Raw genomic sequence first — 18,381 nt, forward strand, 5'->3', positions numbered from 1 at the left:
GTCAAGAATGCTAAAAAAAAAAAAAAAAAAAAAAAAAATTCTTATCTTTTTAAGGAGACACAATTACAACAGGCTGGGGATATAATATAAGGTTTTTCATTAACAGAATTTATTCTACCACAGTTCAGCCAAGGGCCATTTATACCACCCATCTACAGGGATATGGAAATAGCCTGAACAGAAAGCACAAGTTGTCATCGTGAACACGTTCTGAGCAGGCCCAGAACAAGCACCGGTCAGCACTGCGATCCAGAAGATGACGCTGCAACTGATCAAGAGAAAAGTAAAACCCACAGCTGAGTCTCCGAAATTACTTCTTCAGAATCACAATTGCCCAATAATCCCCATGGAGGGCATAAAGCAGCTCTCTTTCTAGGGCCCTTGTGAGGGACTCCCAGCTCGTCTGTCAGCAGAATTCTTGCAAACAGAGAGAAGACAGGTCGGCACCGTCTGCTCTGTGGCCAGTCCCGGAGAGGACCCTCAGAATCCCTCTGACACAGCTGTTAGGCTGGGGAGGGCCAGCTTACCTCCTGGCCCCAGAGAGGAGAGCCACGTTCCTGCAGCGTCAAAGATATGCCTCTAGTAAAATTAGAGAACCACTGCTGAAAGATTACTCTTTTTTTTTTTTTTTTTCTTTTTAAAATCCGCTCCAGGGATGCCTGGGTAGCTCAGTTGGTTGGGCCGCTGCCTTTGGCTTGGGTCATGATCCCAGTGTCCTGGGATCAAGTCCCACATGGGACTCCTTGCTCATCGCGGAGCCTGCTTCTCTCTCTGCCTGCCACTCTTCCTGCTTGTGCTCTCTCTCTCTTTCTGACAAATAAAGTCTTAAAAAAAAAAAAATCAGCTCTACACCCAGCGTGGAGCCCAACACAGGGCTTGAACTCACAACCCTGAGATCAAGAGCTGAGCTAAGATCAAGAGTCAGATGGTTAACCAACTGAGCCACCCAGATGCACCCCAAGGGACGACTTCTAAGTTGGTGTCTCCTGACTATCAGACCAGAGCAAGAGTGGGGACACAGGACAGTCAAAGTGCATCATCACGGGTTACTCTAAGGGAATCCCAGTGAAGACTCAAGGGCAGACATCAAAGAAAGGGACAAAGACCCCAGGTGACGAAAAAGTTCTGGAAATAGGAAGTGGTGATGGCTACCCGGCACTGTGAATGTACTTAATACCACTGAACCGTACACTTATACGTGGTTAAAACAGTAAATTGCATGTGATGTGTATTTTACCCCAATTTTTTAAATTGAGGGAAAACAAAACCCAAACCAAACCACAGCCTTCAGGAAGGTGCAGGAGGCCATGGGAACCTCCCACAGAGTTATACGGAACCTACAGCTGGACAGTTCCCATGTGCCTCACCGCTGTTTGCAAGGAGAACGTGTCCTCCTTAGGAGGCAGCTGGAGAAGAACTAAGGGTTGGAGCCAGGGGTCTGGTTTTGCATCCTGGCTCCCCCCTTGCTGAGTACCCTCAAGCAAGTCATTTAGTTCCTCTGGACCCTGGTTCATCACCTGAAAACACAGGGATCATAATCTATTCTTGATTGTGTCATTAAGGAGAACAGATACTTAGAAACAATGCTTTGAGCAGAGAGCTACAAAGCACTTGAGATGATGCCCGTAAATGTTAGCTGTTGCTGTTTGCTCAAATGTGCCCCTTCTTGGTTAGACACTTTTTTTCCCAGAGGAAGAAAAAACTATATTCCCAGGTGGTGGCTTCTTTCCTTTCCCCTGAGAAGTTCAGCAGGCCTCGGGCTCCCAGGCCTCTCTGCCCACCTAGAAGGGTTTCAAAAGGGTGTGTGTGTGTGTGTCTCAGAGTGGCCCAGAAGCAGGAGGGGAGTTTGGATGCTGGCCCAGGTGCCCAGGAAGACAACACGCTTCAGTACATCAGCTGGAGGCCCTGGGCACCCACACTTAGCCACCACTGACTCGGCCTTACAGGAGGCGGGCAAGTCCCCAACTGTGAACATGGGAGCTCTCCAGAAGATTCAGGGGCTGTTACATCACTGGTCTGTTAGTCCTTCTTTATTGATGACTGCACTGGGCTCTAAACTTCCAATAGTCGGCACGGCCTGGTTCAGCTGCCTATATTGAAACTGAATTGTTTTATGTGTCATTGAATCCCACACATTCAGAGTGAAAAGAACCAGAATGCTCAGCTCCTATCTTCTCACTCCGCAGGGGACAGCGTGACATCCAGAGGGCCTGAGTGACCTGCTCAAGGACACACTAGGTTAGCCGCAGCAGGGCTGAGACTGGAAGAAATCCTGAGACTGCTGGGTCTGGGATATTCTGAGTCTGTTGGTGCACTAAAGACCAGTGGACAAGCCTAAGATGAGCTCTGACCTCTGTGAGGCAGCAGCATTAAGTCTGTGTCACTATCCTGCCTCCTCCATACAGCCCTGACCACAAGATCCATGCACAGCAGAGGGGGCCGTAGGAAGTGCCCTAACTAAGCCACTGCTTTTCCACCAGTGAGGGACCCACGCTCCGAAGGGGGAGAAGTGTACAGAGGGCAAAAACATATATATTTTTAAAAGATTTTATTTGTTTTAGAGAGAGAGAGAGAGAGAGAGAGCATGCACATGAGCACGGGAAGGGGCAGAGAGAGAGGTAGAGAATCCCAAGCAGATTCCATGCTGAGCACGGAGCTCGATGTGGGGCTTGATCTTAGGACCCTGAGATCATGACCTGAGCCAAAACCGAGAGTTGGATGCTGACCCGACTGAGTCACCCAGGCTCCTCAAAACACATTTAATATCAGTTTAGTGGGAAAGCAGGTGGAAACACGTCATTTCATAATACCAACAACAGCAAGGACAGTTGCTCCCCATCCGCTGAGCTGTCAGCAATGAGCAGAAGACAGAGTGCCCATGTCTGGGACTTCTGGGAGCCAAGGGTAGAGCGGATTCAGGAGCTGTGCCTCACAGCTGGATGAACAAGGCTATCTTCCTCTCGGGTCCTAACTCCTACCCGTTCTGTAAATGATGGTCAAAGGCCAGAGGTGGCTGCCATGAATGTAGCAAGTGGGTCCTGAGCCCAAGGGAAGGAAGGAGGGTCATGCTGAGACTGCTTCTAGCCCCTTCTGCCGGCACTGACACAACTAGCCCCAAACATGGTGGCAGGGGCCACTGTTCACTCTGATCACCAGCACTACATTGGCAGGTGGGCAAAGGTGACGTCCCAGGATGACTTCGTGAAGGTTATGTCATTAAAACAGAGGCAGGACGAGACCCAGGTACACAGGGAGGTTGTAAGGACAGCCTGTGTTTAAGGGCAGGTGTGTTGCCATTTAATGGAAACCTCACAGTTCACAGAAGCAGAGACATCTGCAAAGTTAAAAAGCAGTGTTCCTGGTGGAGGAAACATGATTTTGGAAGTGTTATATAACCTGCTGTTTCAAAACTGCATCTCCCTCTTGGGCATAAACTCTGGGTTTTTCCTTTCTTTCGTTTCCTTCTTTCCTCTCTTTTCCTTCTTTCTTTTTTTTTCTTTTCTTTCTTTCTTTTGAGAGCATCAGGGGACTGGGGAAGGGGTCAGAGGAGCAGAGGCAGAGAGAGAGAATCTCAAGCTGACTCAATGCCCAGGTCCGAGCCCAATGCAGGGCTTGACTTCAGGACCTTGAGATCATGACCTGAGCCAAAACCAAGAGTCAGAAGGACACTTAACTGACTGGGCCAACCAGGTGCCCCTTTTCCCCTTTTAAAACACATTTCTTTAGTTTCCCTTCTTAGTAGGTAAAATAATCTCTGCATAGCCATAGTTCTGTGGGGGAGAAAGAAATGCAATTTTCTGCGGGTTCAGAGCGGTCTTGAGCAGGCCTCCCTGAGCAGTGGGTGGGCTCCTTTGGTAGGAATCTAGGCAGCACCCTAGCTATTGCTGTTTGGGACAGCACGTGAGAGAGGGGATGGGGCAGGGTTGATGGGAGTGAGGTTTCCAGGCACACCCTCCATGACTTGTAGGATCTTCCTCCCTCTTTTTTATGGGTTCAATTGTATCCGCCCACAACGCATAGATTCAAGACCTAACCCCGTGTACCACAGAATGGGACTGTATTTGGAGACAAAGCCCTAAAAGAGGTGATTAGGGTAAAATAAGCTCCTACGGGTGGGCCCTAATCCAGTATACCAGGTGTCCTTACTAGAAGAGGAGGTTAGGACATAGACGCACACAGAGGGAAGACGTAGAGGAAAGACGGCCATCTACAAGCCAAGGAGAGAGACTTCAGAAGAAACCAAGCATGCTGATGCTTTGCTGTCAGACTTCCAGCCTCCAGAATGATGAGAAAATAAATTCCTGCTTCTGAAGCCCCAAAAGTCTGTGGTACTTTGTTATGGCAGCCCCACCAAGCTAATACCCTCCCCTCCACCCTCCACTGCCATGGACAGATGGGCTGGTCACTTCCCCCACCAACATCTGTCTTCTCTGCTCCCAACGCTTGTTTCTGTAAGATTTTGAGAGCAACTGTCTGGCTTTGGAAAAACACAAACAAGAACTTTTTTTTGCTGTTTCGTAAAGCTCAGCTGGCAAATGTCAAGGAGAAAAAGAAAATGTCACCCAAACACCCTCTACTTCCATCCGCCCTCGCTGTCAGGACACGCCTGGGCTCCACCAGGACTAGTGTAGGTGTGGGGCATGTGCCAGGGGAAAGAGAGAAGTGCATGCCCGGCATTCCTCTACCTCTCACTGGGGTTTTGTAGGGCAGTGTGGAAAGGCCTACCATCTTTAAGTAAACAACCATTCCCATGGACATACCCCAGACATCCACAGGTTACCGCCATACCTTCCGATTGGTCTACATTTTGCAAAGAGGATGCCAGTGGACTTTATAGGTTGCTGTTTCGAATGTGTATCTAATAAGATTCACCTTCAGTGATATCTTTTCTTAGCCTTATTTACCCACTTCTGGCTCCATGGAAGTAATTACTTGACATAAAACAGGACCAAAGAAAAGCTGCTGAACCTATCACTGAATAGCATGCAGTTTTAATTATTATAACTATAATAATTACTATTTTTAAAATTTTGGTGTCTTCTTCTGAAATGCAGTTTAAAAACAAAACAAAACAAAACAAAACAAAACAAAACAAAACAACCTGATAGGGGGGAAGGAGAATAAAATAAGAGATTACCTGTAATTACCCAATAGTCTCTGGTTGTTTCTGATATATCAAGGTTAGGATATTCCAGCGCTAAAATGAAGAAGAAACACACCAAATTAGTTTCACAGGTTTTATATGCAAATATTATTAAGAAAAGTGGACACAGGTGACAAAATATCAAATAGCTAAATTTGGCTTTAACATTCTCAGGGAACTCCAGGACATGCAGGCCAACACTATCTTACTGTTTTGAAAAGTAAAACACTCAGTAAAAGGCTAACTTTCAGATGAAGAGTTTTCTAGGGTTTGTGGATTTCTGTTCTCTTTTTTTCCATCAAAAGCTTCTCAAGTGGAATGTCTTCATTATCAAGACTCACAGCTAGAAGTAATTCTGACTTTCTTTGTGAAAATTTCCCAACCATCACTAATGTTTTTAGGAATGATCATCTCTTGAATGGATTTTTCCAGTGTTAAGGACTAAGTGGATTATTAGCCAAATGTTTGTGACAAAAAGTCCCATATTTTTGCAGGTATGGTGACCATAAGAGTTAATTCATGGAAAGGGTTTAGTGCAGTGCCTGCCACCTAGTAAGTGCTCAATAAATTTTAGTTGTAATTATCAGAATGTCAAGAGGAAAGAAAATAAATTCTTCATGGCTGCCATGTGACATAATGAATGCCATCTTTCCTGAGATCACCTTTCTCTAAAATCCAGACTCATCTTTCCTTACTATATGGAAATTCACAAAAGCCTGCCATTAAACATTCAAAACAAATTTCTTAGTGGCTACTCTGTGCTAGGTACATCCACACACACCCTTTTATTTAGTCACAGTATCAAATGTAACCACAGAAGGATATAGAAGCAATCTTGCTAATATGTGCTTAAAAAAAACACCAAACCGTAACCAGTGACCTTGAGAAATGTATCAACAATTGAATTTAACAGCACCAATCTTGACTTCCTTTGGCTACCAAGTAAGTGTTTGGGTACATAATGTAGGCCATGTTGTCTTTGGAGTCTGTGCCTGCTGCACGGTAATGAGGGTTATGCAACTGAAGCGTCAGAGGAAGACAGGCCAGGGGACTGACTATGAAGAATTCATGCAGCGAAGTCACGATGCTGATTGCAAATGAGCTGGGTTGTGATACCTACAGCCAGCGCAAGGGCCGAAGGCCGTTCAACATTTGCTGATGGCAGAAGTGGGGGAAACCATCGCAACCCAGATTGCCACAGGGACAGATGCCCTATGGGGCAGTTACTGTCAGTTCAAAGGCGAGCAGCTTGGGTCCAAACCCCACGTTCCATGTCTCATTAGCTACGTGAGAGTGAGCATTTCGTGAACCTCTTGGAACTTCAGTTTTCCCCTTTGCAAAGTGGGGCTCACTTTGTACCCCCTTACAGGGTGCTCTCTGAGGATTCGATGACGGAAGATATATGAAAGCTAAAGGCGCCTAGCGAGGACTTACTTTCAATGTGCAATAAACTTGTCATCAATTCAATCCTGGTTTATCACCAATTCCAGTTATTTTATGATAAAAGAGTTAGTATGTGCAATAGATGTTTGTTAAACAGAGAAAGGACCCTGGGGTCTCAGGGGAAAGGCAGCGTCCCGGTGTGGTGTGGGCATACTCACGTTCGGCAATGGTGAGCGGCGGGTAGGTGAGGTAGAACCCAACCAGCTCAGCCGAGAGCTGGCGGAGGAGGCTGCTGGCGACCGTGCCGTTGAGGAAGGAGCTCCGATTGCCGACCACATACACCAAAGTGACTGTCTGGGAGGCGTTGGATGTGCTCACCATCTGAATGGAGGGAAGGGGAGGGAGACACGCCCCATAAGATGAGGGTCTGTTTCATGAGGCCGTGGGAGAAATTTAGGCAGAAGTTGAGGGGGGGAAATGAAAGGGAGGGGCAAAAGAGCAAGGAAGAGACAAGAATAACAACACTCATCATTTATGGTTACTCTCTGCATGTCGGGCCTCGGGCTCGTGCTCTCATTCAAGGCTCACCACAGCCCTGTGAGGGGTATCCAGTTAGGACTCCATTTTACAGAGGAGGAAACTGAGGCCCAGAATGATCAAGAGACTCGCCCCCAATCACACAGATAATAAGTGATGTAGCCAGGATTCGAAACCAGGCAGTCTGACTTCAGGTTTTAACAGGTGTGTGTATCTTTTCCAGGGGCTACAGAGCCTCAGGTTACTTTTATGGTTCTGAAAATACAAAATAGAGCATAGAAATGTTACATCTAAGAGGGCTCAACTGCTCAGAGAAAGCCCGAGTTAGATTCTGGGGGATATCTTTAAGTTCCTACACAGCTGATCACCAGCTTAGGGAACAGAGTGATTAAAACCTGATTCCAAAAGGAATTCAGAAATATAAAATAGCCTCTTTAGAGAGTGATTACATTTCCTGCGACCTATTAAATTCAATATAGAATATGTAAATATTACTACGAGATGGTGTGGTTTTCTTCTCGAATTTTGTCGAAGTCAGTTTTTCAGTTACAGGAAAATGCTGTTTTCTGGGTCAATGTATGGACAAAAATATCCCACAGATGAGATTCGAAAAACAGATGCAGTAGGAAGTCATTTGATTGGGTGAGACAGTGTGGGCTTCTATCCTGGTGTCTGCACCTCCCCCTTCCAGATGCGCCCGCCACCCTCCCACCTGTGTTCTGTTCCAGACCCCCAGAGACAGACCCTTATGGACCACCTCAGTGGGCTCCTTTCCCTCGGGCTTCAGCTAAAAGGAGCTCGGGCAGATATGGGACAGAGGGAGAAGAGTGAGGTCTGAGAACCAGGGTCGGGGACTCCCTCCCCACAGCCTGGCTCCTGTAGGGGAACTCTGGCCTCTGGCTTCCTATAACTGCTCCCTCTCCTCACCTTGTCAGGCCCCAACATTTACAGCCTCTGGTACTGCACTCACCCCATGGTTTCCCTAGAGCCTGCCCACACTTCTGCACAGGGTACCTTTTATTAGACTTTTGTCAAATTACCTTCATCTGAGTGTGCCCCCTCTTCCCATAGGGAGCTGACTGAAATCCTGTCTTTACCAAAACTTTACACATCAGACATAAATACCCCTGCAACTTTCCTTTTAACTGCTATTTTTAAGACGACTGTCAAGAATAGCTTCTTCACATTCTTTCCCACTTCTCCCCATAAGTGGAAGTTTCTATTTAATTCTCTACCACAGAGCCTATAGTCCCATGATTTAGGATACACTGAGTCAACACTTCCGGTCAACTCTTTCTCTCCTCTCTGGAAGTATTTTGGGAAAGTGGTTGAGCCACAAGTACTCATGCCTCTCTTTCCCAGGGAGCCAAAAGAAAGGTGCTTCTTTCTGAACAATTCAAAAGACCTCTCCATACTGCCATCTGCGAAAATCATAACTAAAATAACTTTTCAACCATTATCTCTAGCGTGAACATTCTACTTTTTGCTTTTCAACAAAACTTAAGTCTCACTGGATCCCAAGGAAGCCCACAGAATTTGCAGTATAGATACCTCTACACATATACACTCAATCAGGTAAATTGTAACTTAAAAAAAAATTGTGGCAAAATACACATAAATTTCATCCCGTTAACCATTTTAAGTACACAGCTCAGTGGCACTACGCACAATGACGGGGTTGTGCCACCATCGTCCCCATCCATCTCCAGAACTTTTCATCTTCCCAAACTGAAACTCTGTACCTATTAAACAACTCTCCATTGCTTCCTCTCCCAGCCCCCGAAAGCCACCTTTGTGTCTCTATTAATTTGACAAAATTCTACTTTTGTCTCTATTCTATTTTGTGTCTCTATTAATTTGACAAAATTGAACACCTCTTACGAGTGGAATCCTACAGTATTTGTCTCTTTGCGACTGGCTTATTTCACTCTGCATAATGTCCCCCAGGTTCGTCCAGGTTCTAGCATGGGTATTTCCTTCCTTTTTAGAGATGAAGAACATCCCGTCATACGGATATAAGACATTTCTTATCCATTCATCCATGGATGGACGCTGGGGTTGCTTCCACCTTTTGGCTCATGTGAATAATGCAGCTATGAATATAAGTCTACAAATATGGTCGAGTCCCTGCTTTTGATTCTTTGGAGTATATGCCCAGAAGAAGCAGAATTGCTAGATCCTGTTTAATTTTTTAAGGAACCATGATACCATTTTCCACAGAGCTACATCATTTGAGATGCTTGCCAGCAGTGTCCAGAGTTCCAGTTGGTCCACATTCTTACCAATTCTCGTTATTCTCTTTTTTTATAATAGCCATCCTATAGATGCAGAGTGGCATCTCATGGTTTTGATTTGCATTTCTCTCATGATAAGTCAGAGAAAGCATCTTGATCATCTACAGATCTTTGGAGAAATGTCTATTTAAGCTCTTGGCTCATTTCTTTATGGGGTTGTTTTTACATTTTTAAGTTGTACGGGTTCTTTATATATTCTAGATATTAGTCCCCTATCCAACATACGATCGGCAATTATTTTTTCCCGATCTGTGACTTGTCTTTTAATCGTCAGTTGTACCCTTTGATCCACAGAGGTGTTCAATTTTGGTGAAGTGCAATTTATCTATGTTTTCTTTTGTTGCCTATACTTTTGGTGTCCTATACAGGAAATCTTAGCCAAATTCAGTACCATGAAGTTTTTTCCTCTGTTTTCTTTTAAAGAGTCCTATAGTTCTTGCTCTCATGTTTAGGTCTTTGATCCACTTTGAAGTTAATTTTTGTATATGGTATTAGATAAAGGTCCAGTTTCTTCTTTTATATGTGGCTATCCAGTTTTCTAATACCATTGGTTGAAAAGACTGTCTTTTCCCCATGGACTGGTCCTGATACCCTTGTCAAAAATCATTTGACCATATATGCAAAGATCTATGCTTGCATTCTCTCTTCTGTTCCATGTCTATATGTCTGTCTTTATGTCACTACCACACGGTTCTGATTACTGTAGCTCTGTAATAAGTTTTGAAATCAGAAAGCATGAAACCTCTGACTATACTTTTCTTTTTCAAGATTGTTTTGGCTACTCTTGGTTCCTTGAGATTCCATATGAATTCTAGGATGGATTCTTCCATCTCCGCATTAAAAAAAAAATCACCGAGATTTTGGTAGGGATCACACAGAATCTGTAGATCGCTCTTGACAGTACTGACATCTTAACAAAATCGAGTCTTCCAATTCATGAACACAGAGTGACCCTTTTTTTTTCTTGGTTTTAATAGTCTCATTTTTTTTTTATATACCGAAGAAAAGCGTGACCAGTCTTGGTGACTATTTAACACTAGTTTCATCAATAAGAGGTTCACAGGCCTGAGACCAAGGTCATCTCAGTATTCCCTGAAAGTCATGCCCTGTCCCCAGTAAAGCAGCCCCTACAGAGGGCACTGTCCTACTACCCCTTTACTCTTAGGCTCCTGTGGCTTCTGATCTTTTCTTTTACTTCTCACTCATTATGCCACAATTCATTTAGCTAATGAGACCTAAAAAAGGCTGCTAGAATGGAAGGCTGTTGTTCTGCCTGCACAGAATCCATTCTCCTTTCCTCTATGAAGGAGATTTCCTCAGGGAAACACCTCTTCTCTCCAGATGGGTTCATGGGCTTTGTTTGAGTGGGGCTGCCCCACCCAGGTTCCAGGAGTGGGAATAGTCAGGCCTGGTTGATTGGGACATTTTATCCCCTTGACCACAGTTACTACTCCAGAAATGGGCACACAGTCCACATGGGTCCACTGAGAGTTAATCCCAGGATTTTTACTGGAATGCCACCAAAAAAAGCACTTTGGTTCCCGTAGACTGTGAGCAATAAGGATGAGATAAACCTGAACGTGTCAGGGGCCACCCCATTGGGCCGGAAGACGATGCCAGCCCAGGGCAAGGCCAAGTGACAAAGAGAGAATTTCTGGAAGAGATCATATAAGCACCTGGATCAAACTGGGCCCGAAGAAAATAGGGTTTGAACCTTTTAGTTATAGGAGTCAATTACTTCTTTTTAGTTAAGTCTTATATGCTTGGATTCTGTCATTCATAACCAAAAAGGTCCTAATTCGGTCTACTGTAATCTAGCTCCTAATACCAATGCCATACAAGTTTTTTTAAGTTACTTTTTCATCAACTCTCTGAGTAAATTAAATATTTATATGGTCAGAAAGAATCCCAACATGTCCCCCAAATTATACTTAATACAAAAAAATGGTAAGTTATTAATTACTCAACCAGGTTCTAGAATAAGCCCAGGGGGATGGTCAACATGTAGCTACATATATGGGCCTAGAGGGTTCCAAAATCCAGGCAACAAACTCCTCCTGGGCTTCCTGTCAGCCATGGGAAAAAGCAAAACAAGGTTAATGAAATAATTCACCCAATTATCCATTCATTTCGAGAACTGCTGAAATGTTCAAGAACATTTAAATCTATTTAGACACAGTTTTCAAAAGGTCTGTTACAGTCTTTTCCAAAGACACTCGGTTACTTGCTTTACAAAGTTCCATCTCGTGGCCCATGACTATCATAGAACACAGAGAAAGTGTTCTTAGGCAACTTGTTTATCTCGGTGTCTCTCCCAGTGCCTGAATGAATAGCAGGTGCTCAGTGGGTCTTTGCTTCCTGAAAACGATCAGAGAATGCCAAGCCCGAGCCAGAATCATGCACCTGTGAAGATCACAAATCCAATTAGAAAGAAAAGATCTCCCACAAGGGAGCTGAGTCATACTTCTTATATAAATCTTATGTTGGTGACACGTTTTTTAGATCTTAATCTAATATGAGCCAAATCATAATGAGATACTTCCACATAGACTTTGGATAAATCTAGAAAAGGAAAGCTGCTTGTTCAAATTAAATTGTGTGCTTTCCACATCATATTGGCTTTGCTGATAATTCGCTTATGCTAACTGTCCATTTCAAAACTATTGGGTTTCATTGCAAAGGATTTAGTTCGGTAAAAACAGAGACATTGGGTTGTACAGTTAATCAGAGAGATTTGAGGGTTGGATGAATATCATTAAATAGAATCTGTCTTGGGCCATGTGTGGCTCAGTCAACTGTCTGACTCGATCTCAGCTCAGGTATTAATCTGAGAGTTCAAGCCCTACACTGGGCTCTATGTTGGGTATGGAGTTTATATATATAAAAAAAAAGGTGTTAGTTACATAATTGCAAGAAAGTGGGTCTGAAAAAAGTTTTTGGTGGCATGCCTACTGTAAGTCCAGGAAACTGAAATATAGTATGCCAGTAGTGGGATTTTCCTGGGAAAAATTCATGTGTTTGCCAAACATTCCATACTATAGCACAGTGGGTAAGATTATGGGCTTTGACTCAAGTCCTTGTTTCCTTCTTTACCAACTGTGTGACTTTCTGGAAGTTTCTTAGACTTTCAGTTCTATCTTCTGTGAAATGGTGATAATAATACTTCAGAAGGATGTCTTGAGTTTTATGTAGCAAAATATTTGTAAAACACCTAGCACAGTCCTGGCATATGGTGAGCCACAAACTTAAAATGCACATGTATATGTGTGTGTATTTATTTAAACTAAGGTGATTGTTCATATGGATGTCTGGAAAATAACTCAAAGCAAATCACAGGATAGGCGAAACTTGATGCATTAGCTACTCAGAATCAACTCATTTTAGGAGACATCTGACTTATTTTATGAGACTATATCGTATAAGGTATATCGAGTTCAGTTTTTAAAGTAGTAAATATATTGGGAAGTCTGGGGGGCTCAGTCAGTTAAACATCTGATTCTTGATTTTGGCTCAGGTCATGATCTCAGGGTCGTGAGACGGAGCCCCGTGTCCAGCTCTGCAATGAAAATGGAGCCCTGCTTGGGATTCCCTCCCCCACTCCCTCTGCCCCTCCGCCTGACTCATGTGTCCCCACTCTCTCTGTCTCAACAAACAGACAATACAAAATAAAACAAAATAACAAATGTATCAGGAAGGCCTGAGGAAGCTTCTCCTGGGAAAATAGATATAAAATCCCAAACCATAGCAGGTTATAGAGCTAACAGCATTCCTCTTGTCACAGCCATACCGCAGACATCCTTATCAGTGCTGGGACTGACTCGACTCAGGGGGCCCCAGAGTGGTACCTCCTCCTGTCTATACCCCCTGCCCTAAATACAGAGTTACATTTACACCAGACAGCTTTGAAACAGGAGACCAAGTCACCTCTTGCCAACATTCGCGTTACGCTTGGCGTCTGTCAACTACACCGTTGACACGACCTCCTTCTCACCTGAATGGTCAAGTTGCTTTTGGTATTCAGGACTTTCCTCTCAGCATCCTGGAAGGCCTTCTGCAGCCGCTGCTCCATCGTCTGAGCAAACTTGCAGGACTGGATGTTGTCGGACTGGCTCACGAATTGCAACACTAGAACCAGAGTAACGGGTCAACACTCACCAGATCTCTGTGTCTTGGTCTTGGACCTCACCGCGGTCATCACATAAAACAGCCCGATTTTACATCCAAGAAATCAGGCAAATAAGGACAGACAAGGTTTGGTTGTAGCGTTGGAAGTGAGCCTTAAAATGACTTATAATAGAGAAGAATCAAAAGCACGATCAAACCTAAGGTCCCCTCTGATGGGAAAGATTTGGGGATCATTTGGTTGGACCATGCAGATATCTGCTCCAAGAATGATACAAATCAAAGAGAGACCACGCCTTCTATTTCTTTGGAGGGGGGAGAAAAGTCAGCTGATCAGCATCACTAAACTGGTCAAGTCTTTGAATTTCAATGGTTTCCCCACTCTCGTGGTTTGCCAGTCACCTGATCAGAATCACGAGGGAGCTTGAGAAAAAGATTCCAAGACCTAAGCTCAGAGACTCTGATTCGGGGGCATCTGGGACATGCTGCTCCGAAGCATCGATCTTATGGATGTTCAGGTCTTAACTGCTATTCAAAGGTAATACAGAAAAGAATGAAAACTATGGTGCTTGCTGCTCATAAAGTACAAATTATATAAACTGAGAAGGGAGGCTCCCACAAAGGACTATTTCTAATAAATCCAGGGTTGGGAAGTTTAAGTTTATGTGCAAGGAACTCGGACAGTTCCTTAGCAGGGCCCTTTGAGGAAAGTACACCGGACTTTAAGAAATGACAGAACAGCTAGTACAGGAGTCTTTAAACAGGTGTCCTCTTTTTTTTTTTTTTTTTTTTTTAAGATTTTATTTATTTATCAGAGAGAGAGGCGGGGGGAGAGAGCGAGCACAGGCAGAGGCAGAGGGAGAAGTAGGCTCCCTGCTGAGCAAGGAGCCCGATGTGGGACTCGATCCCAGGACGCCGGGATCATGACCTGGGCCGAAGGCAGCTGCTTAACCAACTGAGCCACCCAGGCGTCCCAACAGGTGTCCTCTTGATACTGCCCCTGATTCCAGAATGGAGGGGAATCCTTTCTCTCTGAGGTACTTGCCTGTTCTCAGCTGGAAGTAGCCTGCAGGCTGGGGATTCCATGAGGAAGCAAGGACTGCCACCGACTGCAAGTTTGGGGTATGCTGCTTCAGATCTGCGGTGACGTTGCTGACCCCGTAAACACCCAGCATTTCGATCACCACAGCAGGCAAGTACACCAGCCTCCCTTTGGTAGCATAATAACCCACAGTGATGTTATGAGAATGTTCCAGAATGTCCACCTACAAAACAAACAGACCCACAGGACTCGGTGTTAATTTCCACAGTACTTTAAGGTCTTCTTGGTATTTCTTAGATCCACCATTGTTGTTTAGCATGGCTGGGGAACAAGTTGTTCTTATTCAACAAACATTCTAATAATCCTATGAAGCGTATGTGGACTGGTAAGTCTCAAAACATCAGAATAAAACAAAACGTAATTTATTTCCAACCTACATGGGATTGAATTAAATCTGAGGGGATTTTGTTGATTCCTTAAATGCCTCAGTATAATCCTGTGAAGACCAATGGTCACCCAAGAAGGCAGAGAGGAGATGGCAGGCAAAAGAGATTTCCAGAGACGAAAAGCTCGGAAAAACAGCTCTCTTATCACTTACGAAAATTAAAAGGCAGAAGTGATAGATGAAGTGAGGGCTTCTTTAGGACAGGTATTAGGTAGTAAATGAGGTGAATTCCTCTTTCTAAAAGCTAAGAGAAGAACTACTCAGACTTCAGTCCATTCCTGGCTCGTAAGTTGGCTCAGGACCTAGGTGAGGATGGGGACAGACTGAGGACAATCTCTCTTAAAACTGAGTCCTAAGAGACACTGATGCGCTGAGTTCTTTCTGACCCAAATGGAAAATTTTGAGGCTTTAGATTTTATTATTTCATTTTGCTTTCTTAGTGGTTTTTTTTTTTTTTTTAAGATTTATTTCTTTATTTGAGAGAAAATGACTAGGAAAGTGGTTAAGAAAGTGACTCCCCTCTCCAATCCTAATGACCTTGAGGAGCAAGTCTCAGCTTGGGGATTATTTATTTATAGTACCTCTCTAATGCTGGCTAATCATATGTTGAATCAAAAAGACATGGGGGACATCAGCCTTAGAGCCTTCCTCAAGCAATAATGTCTAGCTTGCATTTACCAAGTTATTACCATTACTCTCATTTTTATGATTACCTTTTATTTGTGGCAAATGATCCCGAGTTCCACCAGTAATATCAAACATCCTTTCAAAAGTTTTTTTTTTTAAATGGGCTGATTTTTTAAAAATGAATTCATAACTAATTGTGACAGTGGTCTGCGATGAAATGCAGAAAAGATAAACACTGAAGGTAGTTTGCAAACAACTAAGTTTGAAAATTACATGTCAGGGGACCAAACAGAAATACTCACATTTTCAACTTTCAAGTAGTTTCTGGTGCAGAAACCACAGATGCTTTTCATGAGATGAGTTTCTTTCTTTCTTTCTTTCTTTCTTTCTTTCTTTCTTTCTTTCTTTCTTTCTCTTTCTTTCTCTCTGTCTGTCTGTCTGTCTTTGTTTTCTCTCAGAGTTATACAAAAGGGATTGACAGGGAAGCCCAGGTGGCTCAGTCAGCTGAGCATCTGACTCTTGGTTTTGGCTCAGATCATGATCTCAGGGTCCTGGGATCCAGCCCTGTGCCAGGCTCCCTGCTCAGCATGGAGTCTGCTTGAGATTCTCTCCCTTTCTCTCTGTTCCTCCCCATCCTCCCCTGCCCCAACAGAAAGAGATTGACAATGACTAATAAACTATGTAGCAAACCTCATTTCTAGTCCTCGGTGTGGTTGTGGAGACCATGAAGCCGAATGCAGCTGCAAGACAAGCCTCAGGGGGGAAAAAGCTGGACTGCTATTTCTAAGTGGTGGAAAGCGCCATCCACCAACTGCCAATCACATTTAGGGCTTTAAAACTTGGCATCAATCCCAAAGAGTGCAAAGTGAGGGTGCCATCCCTTGGCTATGCCATGGGAATCAGCTGACAGTTGTTAAATAGTACCTGGCATTAAAGTGTTTGGGGGAAAAATGTTTTATTCCCCTGTCTGCTGCTGGCTATTGAAACAAAGTTGGACTCAATTTACAATAATTTTTAAATGTCCAGAAATAGGGGCACCTGGGTGGCTCAGTGGGTTAAGCCGCTGCCTTTGGCTCAGGTCATGATCTCAGGGTCCTGGGATCGAGCCCCATATCAGGCTCCCTGTCTGCCTGCTTGTGATGTGTCTCTCTCTGTCAAATAAATAAATAAAATCTTTAAAAAAAAATAAATGTCCAGAAACAAATCACCATTTACAATGCTGAGGAAGATGAAGGGGAAAGCAATGGACAGTTTCTTGAGAATTAGACTTAACAATAGCAAATACTTTCCCTAAACAATGGGATAATGGTATGACTTAAAACAGTATATCCAGGCTTGAAAAAAAAAAAAAAAAAGACATAAGGCAATTAACCTCCATTTTCCACCTCAAAATTTGGCCTTTTTCTCTCCAGTCACCACATATGAGCTATTCGCCAAAATGAAGGAAGATGTTACTTCTGACATGTGTGGTCATGGTACCCAGAGAGGAGGAAAATCTAGACGTACTCGGGGTCCAAGAGGAGGATATAGAGGGCTTAGTTTAATTACAAAAGCGAGGGGCTTACGTGAGCCGAGACGTCATTCTGGTGGAAAGCCTTCCGTAATGCCTGCGTGAGCCCTTTGGCTATACTGAACTTCAAGGTTTCACTGATCTGCACTCTCCTCTGGGTCAGAAGGAGAACTGTGGGACCAAACAGAAGCACGGCCGTCAGGGTAAGGCAGCAGACCCCCTCCTGGGGCTCCCCTCTCCTCTCCACCCTCCACCTTCTGCAAGTTCTGAATAAAGCTGGTGACCACAGGTCCAACCAATGAGAGCGGCGGGCTGGGGTAGTAGCTCTCTCGGTCCCACTCAAGTCCCAAGAAGGGAGGCCTCATATTGGTGTGTGATCCTAGAGGAGAGAGAGCTAATATGCCGGCTGCACTTCATTTCTGACCAACGCTGCCTTTGACTTTGAAAACTGGGTTCAGCGGTGCCTGGCCCCAATGGGTCAGTAAGAAAATGCATGCAAGAAAATTCCGACGAGAGTGTTCCCTGACAGCCTGCTGACGTGCAGGCCCTGAGTGAGGTCCTGCAGCCTAAAACAGCCCTGAATGAGGCAGGGGCAGCCCCGCACCCTCTAAGTGGGACAGAGAGCGGGATGGAGACCTGGGGTGGACAACAGGCACCTGTGACTGAATGTGACAGGTGTTATTTGAAGGGAAGCCTCCCAGGCTGTCTGAGGCTTCAGGAGGAACATCCAGCCCAGACTTGGGCAAGGGGGTGGGGTTCAGGGAAGGTTTCCTGAAGCTTCCGCTGAGTCCTGAAGGATAACAGGGAATGAGCTTGGCCAACAGGAGAAGGACGCCCCCCATCCCCAGCCATTCCCAGCAGAGAGAGGACCAAGAGCAAAGGCACAGTGGTGAGAAGCAGTGCCCCTCAGTATACATGTTTAGGCTTGGTCCTGCTGGCTCCGGGAAGCGAAGGGTTTTCAGCGAAGGCATTCATTTTAGAGAATTCCGTTGCCTGCAGACTGGAGAACAGATTGGGGCGGGGGGTGGCTAGTCAAAGGCAGAGAGATAAATTTGGTTGTTGTTGCAGAAATAGAGGTGGGTGACGACAGCGTGAACCAGAGAAGGGCAGTGGGGACGGAGAGAAGGAGTATTCAAGGGTTTAGAACTGAAGGGCCCCTGCGGTGGGCCCGGTGTGGCTGGAATGATGGAGAGTGACACAGAAGTGGGGGAGAATGTTCCAGACTTCTGCATCTAGGTGGTTGGGGTGGCCTGCCTGTCAGAGCAGGGGGAGTGGAAA

The 18,381-nt window shown here is 44.7% G+C and overlaps 1 protein-coding gene across 9 annotated transcripts in view; it reads right to left on the bottom strand.

Moving 5' to 3' along the window:
- Positions 1–18,381, bottom strand: part of KIAA1549L (KIAA1549 like) — a 255,597-nt gene that overhangs the window by 88,201 nt on the left and 149,015 nt on the right. For all 9 annotated transcript variants that reach the window (XM_059406186.1, XM_059406204.1, XM_059406149.1 and 6 more), the window contains 5 exons: positions 17,159–17,274; positions 14,525–14,744; positions 13,349–13,482; positions 6,745–6,907; positions 5,138–5,197 (listed from right to left, as the gene is read on the bottom strand). In XM_059406186.1, coding sequence (XP_059262169.1) covers positions 5,138–5,197; positions 6,745–6,907; positions 13,349–13,482; positions 14,525–14,744; positions 17,159–17,274 — 693 coding nt within the window. The remainder of the gene's footprint in view (positions 1–5,137; positions 5,198–6,744; positions 6,908–13,348; positions 13,483–14,524; positions 14,745–17,158; positions 17,275–18,381) is intronic.

Source organism: Mustela nigripes, chromosome 1 (assembly GCF_022355385.1).
Source record: "Mustela nigripes isolate SB6536 chromosome 1, MUSNIG.SB6536, whole genome shotgun sequence".
Lineage (NCBI taxonomy): Eukaryota > Metazoa > Chordata > Mammalia > Carnivora > Mustelidae > Mustela > Mustela nigripes.